The sequence below is a fragment of the Medicago sativa genome, chromosome 6, assembly GCF_051527215.1.
Source record: "Medicago sativa cultivar Bolivia chromosome 6, Bolivia_mono, whole genome shotgun sequence".
Lineage (NCBI taxonomy): Eukaryota > Viridiplantae > Streptophyta > Magnoliopsida > Fabales > Fabaceae > Medicago > Medicago sativa.
Genome location: NC_140754.1, coordinates 29,354,502 through 29,368,532, shown reverse-complemented (window position 1 = coordinate 29,368,532; position 14,031 = coordinate 29,354,502). Strand labels below are relative to the sequence as shown.

The window sequence follows — 14,031 nt, the reverse complement described above, 5'->3', positions numbered from 1 at the left end:
ATATGACGTTTGTGATCATATGTTGTATTTGTTCCTTTATTTGGATTGTAAGGAATTATGTGGAAATGTGGCAACTATATGTTGATTTATGTGGAGATGATTGATGATGTATATATGTGACAACTATATGTTGATAGAATTGTGGATGTTGTTGGTGATTGTATATATGTCAAGTGGTGGTGAATTGTTGTCGATGCATATATACTAATTGAATGGTGATGAATATGTTTATGTTATGTTGTTTGTTGAACATGTTAAAAGTTGATGGTTGGTGGTGAATTCATACATGCTAATATTGATGGTGATCTTGTTGGTGAATGCATGTATGCAAAATGATGGTGATGGTGATGTGATTATTGTTTGTGTGAACATATGCATTGAGTCGAGTCATATGTTCATGCGTTCATGACTGATGGTGGCGGATTTTATATCCAATTGAGGTGATTACGATGTTTTTGTTGCAACGAAGGTGACGACCTTGAGGTGATTTGGTACCACATGCATCTAGAAGAGTCTAGAACATTGCATGCATTTGATTAGTTGATGAGTCGTTTCGTATTTGAATATGTGACTTGGTGAAATTGTTGAATGTTGTGATTATGTGGATTGGTGTATATGTACATTGGTGGATTTGTTGACGGTTGTGAATAATTGAATTATGCTCTAACTGCATGTATTACTTGTTTGTGCTTATACACTTGGTGAGTCAATTGAAGATAATTATTTTGATAATAATGATGATGTGAGATTTGTATATGTATATACGCATATGATGTGGTGATTTCTTTGATGATGATGATTACTTGCTTATAACTTTGAAATGATGAACTGTACTTGTCGAGTTAAGTATGCTAAGTGAAGAATGAGGTGAGTAATCCTTTCATTGATTACTATTGATAAATGATGAGCTTGTGTCGATGTCTTGACTAGAGATTGAATATGTCTGTTATGCTATGATAGATTGAGGTGCAAGTAATGGAGGATATTAATCATGTGATGCTAGTATTCTAGGAGATATGGTTATGTATATGTGATATGTATGAATCCTTGAATTCTACGTTTTTATATGTTGATTATGATTAATGTAATGCTTACCCCCAGTGGTTTCGACCGCCTACCTGTCTGTATGGATGGGTAGACGTTGTGCAGGATTAGTCGCTTGGTGAGTTGCTTGGTGGATGTTTGGATAGCGGGAGCTAGCCTCCGTTATCATTCTGGCGTCGTAGTTTAGGGCTCTGATTAGGTTGAGTTGGTATCCTAGTTTTGTTGGACTATTTTATTTTGGAGATGTACTCATTGTTGGGTTTTGGAGGATTTTATGTTGATGTTATTGACCATGGCATATGTATTGATGGAGATATATGTTTGTATTCCGCTGTGACTGTTGAGATATTATTATATATGCATGTTGGTTGTTGTTTAGATGAGACGTGACGTCTATTTCTTGAATATTTGTTATATTCGCGTGTTTTATCGCTTTAATAGAAATAGGGCGTTACATTATATGACATGGAAACATTTGAAATGAAATATTGATTATTGGTGATTTCCATTGAATATGCTTATCATGAAATCTAGCCTGATTCTTTGAATACCAGGTAGTGGTGAATATATTAGTTATGCAAGCTATGATCACCATCTTACATTGAGGAGTCCAATGTCTATAACAAATGTGCCAGGGAAATATGTTAGCTAGTTTGGTATTTTTCTAGAAATGAAAAAGTTAATTTAAGAGCAAATCATAATAATACGTATCTACTTACTATATAATAAAGATAAATCCCTAGGATTTTACCATTTTGCCCTTAGGAGGGGCATTTTAGTAATTTCCTATTGATGGGGTGTGGTTAGTGTCACCTCATCATTTTTAGGTTGCATTTCCCATTTTGCCCCTCACCATTTTTTTTATTATTTTAAATTTTTTAAATTTTTAATAACTTTTAACTATTTTCCAATTTTTATTTTTTTTTAACTATTTTTCAATTATTCACCCAAATTCAGTTGCTTCTACATTGCCGTTGTGGGAGATTAAGGTATCGTTTAACCGGCTTTTTCCAACTTCTCTACATTTTGAGGGAGAAGTTAGGTCAAACACACTATCAAAATTATTTTAATTTCAATATTGTTTAATCATCACAACCTCACAAATATTTTTATTCACACTGTCATTTAATGATACCAAATACTTTTATTTCATTTCTTCAACCTCACAAATATTTACACACACACATTAACGTTTAGAGTAATATTTTATGTCCGTCTGTCTGTGTTTTTGTTAAGCTGATGCATATAATTTTTTTTAGTGTTGCTTGGTTGAGTGCTACCTCACCGATTTTTTTTAACTATTTTCCAATTTTTATATTTTTAAAAACTTTTAACTATTTTCTAATTTTTTTATTTATTTTCCAATTTTTTCTCCCAAATTCAGTTGCTTCTACACTGCCGTTGTGGGAGATTAAGATACCGTTTGACCCGGTTTTTTTTTACTTCTCTACATTTTTAAGGAGAAGTTAGGTCAAACACAATATCAATTAAGTACTTACTAGAAGGGAACTTTTTTTTAATGCATTAAATTGAATGGAATGAGCTTTGGCCAAAAGTTGTTGAATGCTACTTTAAAAAACTACTTCTCGACAATATATTTCACAAGCACCTCTTTTCAACTCACGCTGCGAACTTTTCTTTTATTTTTTAATATTATATTTCAATATGTTTTCTTTTCATTTAACTTTATTTTATTTTATTTTTTTGAACCGTTCCATTTAATTTTATTATCTTTTTTTCAAAAGAATTTTATTATCTTTTTATCACTCATATATTTAATTTCAATATTGCTTAATCATCACAACCTCACAAATATTTTTATTCATGCTGTCATTTAATGATACCAAATATTTTTATTTCCTTTCTTCAACCTCTCAAATATATACACACACACATTAACGTTTAAAGTAATATTTTACGTCCGTCTATCTGTTTTTTGTTACCCTAATGCATATAATTTTTTTTGGTATTGCTTGGTTGAGTGCTACCGCACCAATTTTTTTTAACTATTTTTCAATTTTCATATTTTTAAAAACTTTTGACTATTTTCCAAATTTTTTATTTTTAACTATTTTCTAATTTTTTTTCTCTCAAATTCAGTTGCTTCTACACTGCCGTTGTGGGAGATTAAGATACCGTTTGACCCGGTTTTTTTTTTTTTAACTTCTCTACATTTTTAAGGAGAAGTTAGGCCAAGTACAATATTAATTAAGTACTTACTAAAAGAGGTACTTTTTTTTAATGCATAAAATTGAATGGAATGAGCTTTGGCCAAAAATTGTTGAATGCTACTTCAAAAAACTACTTCTCGACAATTTATTTCACAAGCATCTCTCTTCAATTCACATTGGGAACCTTTTCTTTTATTTTCTAATATTATATTTCAATATGTTTTTTTCTTCCATTTAATTTTTTTTAGCCGTTCCATTTAAGTTTTTTAAGGAGATTCCATTTAATTTTATTACCTTTTTTTTCAAAGAAATTTTATTATCTTTTTATCACTTATATATTTAATTTAAATATCGTTTAATCATAACAACCTCACAAATATTTTTATTCACGCTATCATTTAATGATACAAAATATTTTTATTTTCTTTCTTCAACCTCGCTAATATACAGACACACATATTAGCGTTTAGAGTAATACTTTATGTGTCTTTCTTTTGTCACGCTAATGCGTATAATTTTTATAAAATTTTGATTTTAATTAAAAGTAAAATTGTAAATGTATTTTCTTCCAAAAAGATATATATGCCTAAAAAAATTATGCTTATCTTATATATACACACACACACATATATAAAAGGTATAAATGCCTAAAAAAATTATATTTATCTTTTATATATATATATATATATATTGCACCTTTATATCGTAACAAACTATGCATATCTTTTTCTTATTCAAAAAAACTAAACATTGCTAAATATAAAAGGTATTATTTTCTATTTTGTCAGCATCAGATGATAAGATTTTGTATAAGTTTGATAATGACCCGAAAGATGTCTTTCCTTATGTAGTGGGAATATAGTTGATGTAACACTATTGAAAAAATACTCTGTAGCTTTATCATTTACCATCTATTTACCTTGAGTTCTTTGCTTCCATTTTGTAGTCAATGGCAACCCAAATATATGTAACAATTGGTCAGGTTCGAGGCTGTTCATCAACCTACATCATCCGGTTGTTGAGAAGTTTAAGACTTAGTAAGTTTGCATTATGATTTCACAATACAGTGTTAGAGTAACTTATTATTTCACAATCCGATTTGATTGTTTTTTGACCATGTTTCTTGAATTGTTGTCGTGACCTTAACACTTCTCAAGCTCAGAGTCAAAGCTTTAGTTAGAACTTAAGTCAGAGTTCAACTTCTTCTCAATGTACTTCGTACAACAATTTTTCCAAACTGTCTCAGGTTAGGCCAATTGTTGAATGTATAAACTTAGTCAATGTTTGCTTTTTTTATGCACAAACATGCTTTGAGTTTTTTTTTTACACACAAATTAGAAATACATATTGCATTATTCTTTATTTCATGTGCATAATTTGTGATAGAAACATACTGCATCACTATTTGGAAAACAACTAAATTCAATCCTAACCAGTTTGGATTTTAATATGAGATTTGCACCAAATGTTCGAAGACATCAATGTCAAATGGTGCTAGCTATATATGCACATGCGGAAGTGATGCTTAATTTCCATTTGTTTCAACAATTTTAATTGGTCAACGGGGTACATATAATGTACATGCATGCTTTTATCTAGACTTTATAGGAAGATAAATTAGAAGTCACACTACATTTTCTTTAGCTTAAAATCAGTTATGCTACCTTTATTTTATAAATTATATGTAACTATATTCGCATACATCTTATCCATGTAAATATGCATTAAACTAATATTGCAGTTATTTTCCTGTTTAGCATTTCCCAAACGAGGTGTCAAGAACAATTCTGAAAGGAAAGCGCAAAACAATCACTCTCATTGATGACCAGACACAGAGACAGTATAACTGTCACCTCATTATCGCCGATATAACAAGCTACGAAAATTACTTGGATGTGCAGTGGTTCGATTTCTGCAGATAACGAGTGATGGAAGAAGGTGGTAAGCTCATCTTTGATCTCGAAAAGTCACAAAAGAACTTGCAAATTCGAGTTGCTCCAAAGTAGTTCTTTGTTGTTGAACTATTTGAACTTCTACTATTTCGACGTATCGCTTTGGATTGTAGTCGTAAACTATTTTGACTTTGGGATGTCATTTGTTCTTTTCATTTTGTCTGGTGTAAATATTGGCAAAAATCCCTTTTTGGTTAGTCTATGAAACTTGCAATCTCTTTTATAAACCTAACTATTATGTAACGTTAATCTGTATATTATTAGTTCCTTCATTGGTTCCAATTAGTATCATGTTAATTGTAATGTTGTTTTCCTAATCTCTTGAACAAAATAAAACATGCTCTTTTCCTACAGTAAATCTTTATAATGCTTTGGTAAATGTTTTAGAAATGTACATATATATAACTTCTAATTAACATTGCAATTTGTTTTATACCTAGCACTTCTCAAATGAGATATCAATGACATTTCTAAAAGGAACACGGAAAACAATCACACTCATCGACAAACAAGCTCAAAAAAGGTTTAAGTGTCGCTTGATAACGGCAAAGAGAGCAAGTTACAAAAAATACTTAGGCGGCCAATGGTTCAAATTTTGCCGAGAACATATGTTAGAGGTAGGTGATAAGTTAATTTTTGATCTAGAGAAGCCACCTAAAAATATGCACGTTCAAGTCGTTTCCAAATAAAGATTTGGTGTTCATGATCCGCACTTTCAACAGATCACCTTAACTCTAATCCTAGACTAGATTATCTTCACTCACCGATGCTACTTCTTTGCTTGATTTCATTTGATGTAAATATGCGTATCAATCATTTTTTGGTAACTCTATAACAACAACACTCTTTTTTATAATTTTGGATAATATGTAAATTCACATATCATTGGTTCCTTTATTGGTTCCAATTGTTTTCATCTTAAATATTATGTCAATTCCTAATCTCATAAACTGATTATATGCTCTTTTAATCAGCCCATACATATTTTATGATGAATCACAATGTTCCGTCGTTTTAACATCTCTTCTTTCGAAGAATTTTTTTATCGAATATGTTATTGAACCCGTACGAAGCACGGGTTTGTAACTAGTAAATATATAAAATGTTGATGATATCCATTTCATCAAATCTAATATGATAGTCCTTGAATTGAGTTTTGTTATTTTGTACTTGGATCTGATGCGTAAAAAAATGTCACAAATATTAGATAAAACAAGAGAAAATAATTCCAAACCTATATGCAATTTATAAGAGAAAAATTGAGTGACGTGAAATTTGTCATATGTTAGGAGAAATGATATTTAAACAATAATTTTTTTACAACTTTTGAGACACCTCTCTCTCTCGTCATTGTCCAATCAAAAGAGAGTAAAAAAGATCGGCACAAAAGTTGTTTAAAATTGGTTGTACAAATATCATTCATCAACAGGCTAGCCCTAGGCATAGTCCTTGTAACAACCCGTTTTTCGCTAGACTTATTTTATTATTTATTATGTGTGTTTATGTGTGCTTGTTTGTGATTATTTGTCTCTGTGTCTATTTTATTTCGGGATTAGTGGATTTTGGCTTACGGAGGGTATTTTAGTCATTTTAGACTCAGGGATATTTTTGGTCATTCAGTGAGCAAGGGTAAATTAGTAATTTTTCATTGAGGATTATTTTTAGCGTTTTAAGTGGGAATGAATATTTTTATTAAGTTACTAGTGGGTTGCAGTAATTAATTAAGAACCGGTAATCGTTCGTTATTTTTACCCGTAAGTAGGTAGAAACGTTGTGAATTACTTTGTAAGAGTATTAGGCCCATTAAGACATTTTAAGGGTTGATCCCAATTGTGAGGAGCCTATTTAAACTCTAGTCTTTGAAGAAATTAGGTCACATAGAATTATTTGCACATTTCACACTTTTCAGATAGGTGGAGAGAGAAAGAGCAAGAACAAAGGTTAGAGAGAAGAAATATGGGAGAAGAAGAGAAGAGTAGAGATTCAAGAGGGTGGAACTAAAGTGAAACCTAAGCTAATTTTGTGTTCAATTGAGGTAAGGGGGCTAGTATGCTCTCATAATCTTTTAGTATAATCTCTAGTCTACTTTTCTCATAAGTGCTTAATTTTGAAAAGTGATTATTGTGAATCTAATTGGTGAAATTCGTGCTTTAATTTTGATGCAATGTTTAGGTATGTGAATTTGATGATAATTAAGTTGTTGATGATGAATTTGCATGCTTAAAATGTATATATGGGTATACTTTGTGTTTTCCTCAAAATTGAAGAAGAATGATGTTGTTGTTGTTGGATTGTTGATGAATTCATGGTTAATTGTTGTTGTTGTTATGAGATTTGTTGTTGATGAATTGATGCCATGGGTTTTCATAATTATGGAATTGTGATGTGAATTGAGTTGTTGTTGAGAGTTTTGGTGAAACTTTGTTGAATTGTTGAATTGTGTTGAAATGATGTTTTGATTTCATGTTCCATATGATTTTGAGGGTCTTTTTATATACATATACCTGTAAACAACCTTTGGGAACGAATTTGGACACGGGGGGATCAAAATTTGGGTTTTTGGGTGAAAAAGGGTTGGAACCCGAAAGAAATTGTGCAGAGCTGATGAATGGTCGCTTAAGCGAGCTCCAAGCGTGCAGTCACTGCAAGCTTCTGGAACTTGGTCGCTTAAGCGAGCAGAGGGCGCTTAAGCGAGCGAGCCTAGTTGCAGCACCTTTTGTTTCGTGTTCCGGGCATTCGGGGGCCGATCCGAGCTTTCTAAAATGCTTCTCTCAACATGTTTGATTACTGTTTTTGCTCTTTAACCTACTGGAACATCTTACGGATTGGATTTGACTTGATTTTGTGAATTGAACTAAACTTTTGAAAAATGTCCAAGAACGTCGATTTTTCCGAAACTCGTTTTTCTCAAGGAAAAGGGGTAGGGTTAAGGTTGTATACTGATTTTATGATTTCTAAAAATGGTTGTGATTGATTTCAATGAGTTTTAACTTGTTTTTCTTTGAAAATGGAATTCTTTTGGAAAAGTGATAAAGAGAGACAAACTTTGTGATTTTTATGATTTCGTCGTTTTTAGCCGGTGAAACGCACATGTATACTCAACTGCACTCATATGTGATTTAAGAGTATACATAGTTGAGGCATTAGAGCTTTTTTACTTAGTTTGGATTCAATTGTCTCAATTGTTTTTAAGTGGTGAAATGATAGACAAACGTTGTCGAAGATGATCTTTAAGACCGAACAACTTTTAAATCTTTTGTGAATAGGTTGATATGATTATATGAAGATGTGTGAATGATTGATGGGTGTTAAATATGATGTTTATCATAGTATGGTGTATTTTGTCCTTTGTTTGAATTGTGAAAAATTGTATGAGTTGTTGAATTGTAATGATGTAGTTGATGTCGATTGATGCATATATGGTAAATATTGGTGATGATGTTGGTGAATGTGTTGTTGAATATATGTATGGTGTGTCATATGTTCATGCATCATAAGTCTTAGGATGTTTACATCCAGTGGAGGTGGCTTAGGATATTGATATCCAGTGGAGTGATTTGAATACTTTGTATTCAATGGTTATATGATGTTTTTGTTGCATCATAGGGTGACGACCTGTTGTTGGTGATGGTACCATGTCCATACAGGAGTCATGTATAGGCGTATAGTATGTTTGTGCATGAGTCCTAATTTCCTATGTGTTTGGTGATTTTTATATGATTGGTGAATTGTATAAGGTTGATGTTGTTAACTTGTTTGTATTGATGATCAATGTGAAGTTGAATTATCTCTTGTCTAATTACTTGAAACTTGATTCAATGAATATCTTTTAAATTGCTTATGTCTGATTATGATTGATGTGAAGCTAACCCCCAGTGGTCTTTGACCGCCTAACTATTTGTATGAATGGGTAGACGGCAAGCAAGAGTAATCTTTTAGCTTGCTTGGTGAGTTGCTTGAGTTGGATTGATTTATGTTGTTGAGATTTTACCCATATGTCGGGTTTTGAGGGTTTTTGTTGGTGACTTATTTATGAGTTTATGACATGTATATTTGGAGATGTATGTTATATATCCGCTGCGACTTTTTGGAGGTTTATATATGCATGTTGTTTTGAGATCGTTTGGAGAACGTAATGTCTATTTCTTGAATAATTGCATTATTCGCGTGTTTATTCGCTTTAATAGAAGTAGTGCGTTACAGTCCAGAAGTGCGAAAGCCAAAGGCCCAAGTCCGTAGGGTGCCCTAAAATATATATATATATATATATATATATATATATATATATATATATATATATATATATATATATATATATATATAAAGGAAAACTTCTTTTTGTGCGATTGGAAAGACATATGATAAAAGAAATCTAGAAAGGAAAACCAAAAGGTCCAACCCCAGAAAATTGCAAGGAAATCATTATGATGTTGCCTAAAAAAGATTTATTTGGTAGTGAAAAGCGAAAAAAAATAAAACAACATGAAGAGCTAATAAAATCACAACAAGGAGCTCTTGATAAATTTGTTTTCAAAAAGGTAGACATCTAAAAAAAATGTTCTTAATGATGTGCCAAATTTGGAAAACAACGACAATGAAAAATTGAATTAATCTTGAAAATTAAAATGAGAAAATTGATGATAATTCAAATGTTCCTAATGATGTATCAAATGCATCTAATCAATAACCTCATCAATTGTCCTTGACTTTAACCAATACTCAATATCCTTTACTATAAGCTGCGGAAACGCAACTACAACTTGTACATGTGTTTAGGCAAAACCAAACCCCACCATGCGTACTAGCTTTTGGAACTACCTTATTGACATCAGCAACAACATTACCGGATCTTTGATGTTAATTAGTGATTTCAATGACACTCTTCTTCCAAGTGATCAAAGAGGAGGCATTTTCCAGCACAATAGAGCTTCTCTATTTGCAAATTTCATGGACAACTGCAACCTTCTTGATATCACTACCACAGGTGCTCGCTTCACTTGGCACCGTAATCACAATGGAATTAGAATTCTCTCCAAAAAGCTTGATAGAGGTCTGCCAAATGTTGATTGGCACATTTCTTTTCCTGAAGCCTTTGTGGAGGTCCTTTGTAGATTACACTCAGATCACAATCCCCTTCTGCTCAGATTTGGTGGCCTTCCTTTAGCAAGAGGGACCAGACCCTTTCGTTTTTGAAGCAGCCTGGATTGACCATAAAGATTATGAGAACTTGGTAAGAAATTCCTGGAACTCTTCCAACCATAATACCATCACTGCTTTAAATAATGTTAAAGAAAACTCCATCATTTTTAACCATGAAGTTTTCGGCAACATTTTTAAAAGAAAGAAGCATGTAGAGAGTAGGCTTACAGGTGTCCAAAGTTATCTAGAGAGAGTTGAATCTCTTAGACACACTCTCTTAGAAAAAGAGCTCCAACAGGAATATAGTCATATCCTTTTTCAAGAAGAGATTTTGTGGTACCAAAAATCTAGAGAAATGTGGGTTAAATTTGGGGACAAAAACAGCCATTTCTTCCACACTCAAACCATCATTCGGCGAAAGAAAAATAAAATCCACGGACTTCAACTCCCAAATGGCAACTGGACCACAGATAGTGACATCCTCCAAGATGAAGCACACAAATATTTCAAGAATTTCTTTACCAGCAACCAACCCCACTACAACTGCATTTTCAACATTGGTGTCCACCCTCTCATTGACGAGCCAGGAACCAACTCACTCACTAAACCTGTCACCAAATAAGAAGTCCCAGACTCCCTTAACACCATGAAACCTTACAAAGCCCCAGGCCCAGATGGCTTCCATTGTGTATTTTTTAAACAATATTGGCACATTATTGGAGATGATATTTTTTAGATGGTGCAGTCTGAAGGTGAGAAAAACACAAGAAGGGAAGGGGGGTTGAATTGTGTTAGCTTTTCCTTCGTTTTCTCCTAAGCTGAAAACACTGATCAGAAGCAAAGTGAGAACTGCTTCTGAAGTGAATTTCAGAACTAATATGCAGCGGATAAAAAGAGAGAGAGAAAGAAGAAAGACACAAAGCAATTATACATGTTCCTTCCACAAACCGGAAGTAGTCCTGTCCCCCTTGTACTTCCAAGGAGATTTCACTAAAATGCAATATCTGATTACAACTGCTCACTGCTAAATTAGCAAGAGACTTCAAACTGCTCAAGCACAACTGCAAGAGACTTTCTATGCTCCTAAACACAATCAAGAGACTTCTATTGCTCAAGCACAACTGCAAGAGACTTCTAATCAAATAAGATTACAAAGAAAAATGTTTGAGGTTGAACACTTGATATACAATCAGAGGTGTTCACAATACAAATCAGTTACAGACTCTTTAAGACTCTAGAATTTCTAAGATATGAACTTGAAAACAGAAATACTAAGTGAACTTTGAATGCAGAACAATTTCAGCAGAGTTTTGGCACTTGTAAAATGTTGTTGAGTCTTGTGTTCAACATTACCAATCTCTGAGTCTTCACTCCTTTATATAGAGGTGTGAAAGAGACGTTGTGAAATTGCCAGCACATCAAAAAGAGTTGTCTGAAGCTATGATCAATCACCAATAATCTTTTGCCTGATATGGTTGTTGTCCTATGAAGGATCAATTTGAAATCCATTCTTATTGTGAAGGAACATAGTTGCAGGCAGAGCTGTATTTCAGAGCTGTTTTCTTGTCTTGTAGCAGGGATACTGCAGAGTAGTGGAGGTAGTGGTTGTACACTTCGTACAATTGTAATTTGTCAACGCTTTTAGAAGATAAGCATCCAATGCCTTCAAATCCTTTCAAAATGACCGTTGCTTCACATTCCAAGTCTTCTGCAATGCTTAGACGACTTCAAATCCATTGAACAGCTTTTGTAAACTTTAAGTCTTGCATCTTCTGATGATCTTCAGCTTCTGGTGATTTTCAGCTTCTGATGAGGTTGCTTCTGATAATCTTGCTTCTGATGAAGTTCAGCTTCTGATGACGTCATCACTTCAGGAGCACTTTGTCTTCAGGAACACATTTGACTTCAGGAGCACTTCTCTTTGTTGGAACAAAATGTGTTTAACAATGAACCTTAAAGAGTTTTGATGATAACAAGGTATTAAAAATTGTAAATTGGACTAGCTAATATTTGTTTGAGTGTACATGACCATAATTAAAAAGTTACATCATTTATTGGTTCTGAATGAGCAAATAAAGAGCAAAAGGAATCAACAAAATTGAAGCTTAGTGCTCCTGAAGGCAACTTGCTTCTGAAGAGAAAAAGCGCTTCTGAAGTAAAGCCGTTCCTGAAGTCAGTAAAGTGCTTCTGAAGAATAGTGCTCCTGAAGACAAGAGGTCCAGAAGCCACATTATCAGAAGCTGCGTTATCAGACGCTGTATCATCAGAAGTTGCATCATCAGAAGCTGCCTCATCAGAAGTCATTTCACCAGAAGCTGAAGATCAACTGGATTTGCAAAAGATTCAAGGATTGAAGAATCATCACTGCAAAAGCTGTCTATTGGATTCAAAAACACAACAAAAGATTAGTGGAATTTTGCAACGGTCATTTCAAAGGTGTTTGAAGGCATGTGCTTGCAATTTTGGATGAAAGCATTGACATTGTACTGTGTACGAACTGTACAACCACCTTCTCCACTACTCTGTTTTATGCCCACGCTACAAGACAAGAAAACAGCTCCAGAATAACAGCTTGCCTGCATAGATCTTCCTTTGGATAAGGAATGGATTTCAAATTGGTTCTTCATAGGACAACAACCAAATCAGGCAAAAGATCATTGGTGAAAGATCAAGCTTCAACAACGACTCTTTGATGTGCTGGCAATTTCACAACGTCTCTTTCACACCTCTATATAAAGGAGTGAAGACTTAGAGTTTTGGTAATGCTGAACGAAAGACTCACAACATTTTTACTAGTGCCAAACCTCTGCTGAAATTGTTCTGCATTCACTTAGAATTTCTGTGTCTCAAAGTTTCATTTTAGAAATTCTTAAGTCATTGAGTTTGTATCTGATTTGTATTGTGAGCACCTCTGATTGTATATCAAGTGTTCAACCTTAAACAATTTTCTGTGTAATTTTGTTTAGTTAGAAGTCTCTTGCAGTTGTGCTTGAGCAGGGAAGTCTCTTGATTGTGTTCTTGAGCAAAGGAAGTCTCTTGCTTGTGTGCTTGAGCAAAGGAAGTCTCTTGCTTGTGTGCTTGAGCAATTGTAATCAGATGTTACTCTTAGTGAAATCTCCTTGGAAGTGCAAGGGGGACTGGACTACTTCCGGATTGGGGAAGGAACCAGTATAATTGCTTTGTGTCGTTCTTCTTCTCTCTCTCTGTTTTATTCCGCTGCATTTAGATTCTGATTACCACTTCAGAAGCTGTCTCACTTAGCTTCTGACCAGTGTATTAGGTTTTTAGGAGAAACGAAGAATTTTCCAAAACACAATTCAACCCCCCCTTCTTGTGTTTTTCTCACCTTCAATTGGTATCTAGAGCCTTGGTCTGTTGTGTATCACTTAACCATGTAACAGTCAAAGATCTGAGAAAAACATGTCTGGTCCTATTCCAACTCCTACTCCAGATGGAACTAGCTATAATAATGTCTCACATGATTATAGTGATGGTAAGAAATCCAGTGTTGGAAAGATTCCAAAATTCAATGGAGATGCTGAAGAATTTTCTTGGTGGAAAACCAACTTCTATAGTTATATCATGAGCTTAGATGAAGAACTATGGGATATTCTAGAAGATGGTGTTGGTGACCTAGTCCTTGATGAAGAAGGAGCTGCTGTGGATATAAAGAAACATACTCCTGAGCTGAAGAAACTCTACAAGAAGCATCATATTATCAGAGG

General features: G+C 33.5%; 1 protein-coding gene across 1 annotated transcript; it reads left to right on the top strand.

The window, feature by feature from the left end:
• The first annotated feature begins 9,961 nt into the window (after window positions 1-9,961).
• On the top strand, window positions 9,962-10,928 carry LOC146914393 (uncharacterized). Its single transcript, XM_085721058.1, has 2 exons — window positions 9,962-10,267; window positions 10,332-10,928. Exons 1-2 carry the CDS (start codon window positions 9,962-9,964, stop codon window positions 10,926-10,928), a joined length of 903 nt encoding a protein of 300 aa, XP_085577184.1.
• The last annotated feature ends 3,103 nt before the right edge of the window (window positions 10,929-14,031 follow it).

Excerpts from the sequence above, each read along its gene's own strand:
- LOC146914393 (XM_085721058.1), top strand. The coding sequence starts at position 9,962 with ATGCGTACTAGCTTTTGGAACTACCTTATTGACATCAGCAACAACATT. Across the intron at positions 10,268-10,331 it reads TTCCTGAAGCCTTTGTGGAG|CAAGAGGGACCAGACCCTTT; the intron begins GTCCTTTGTAGA and ends GCCTTCCTTTAG.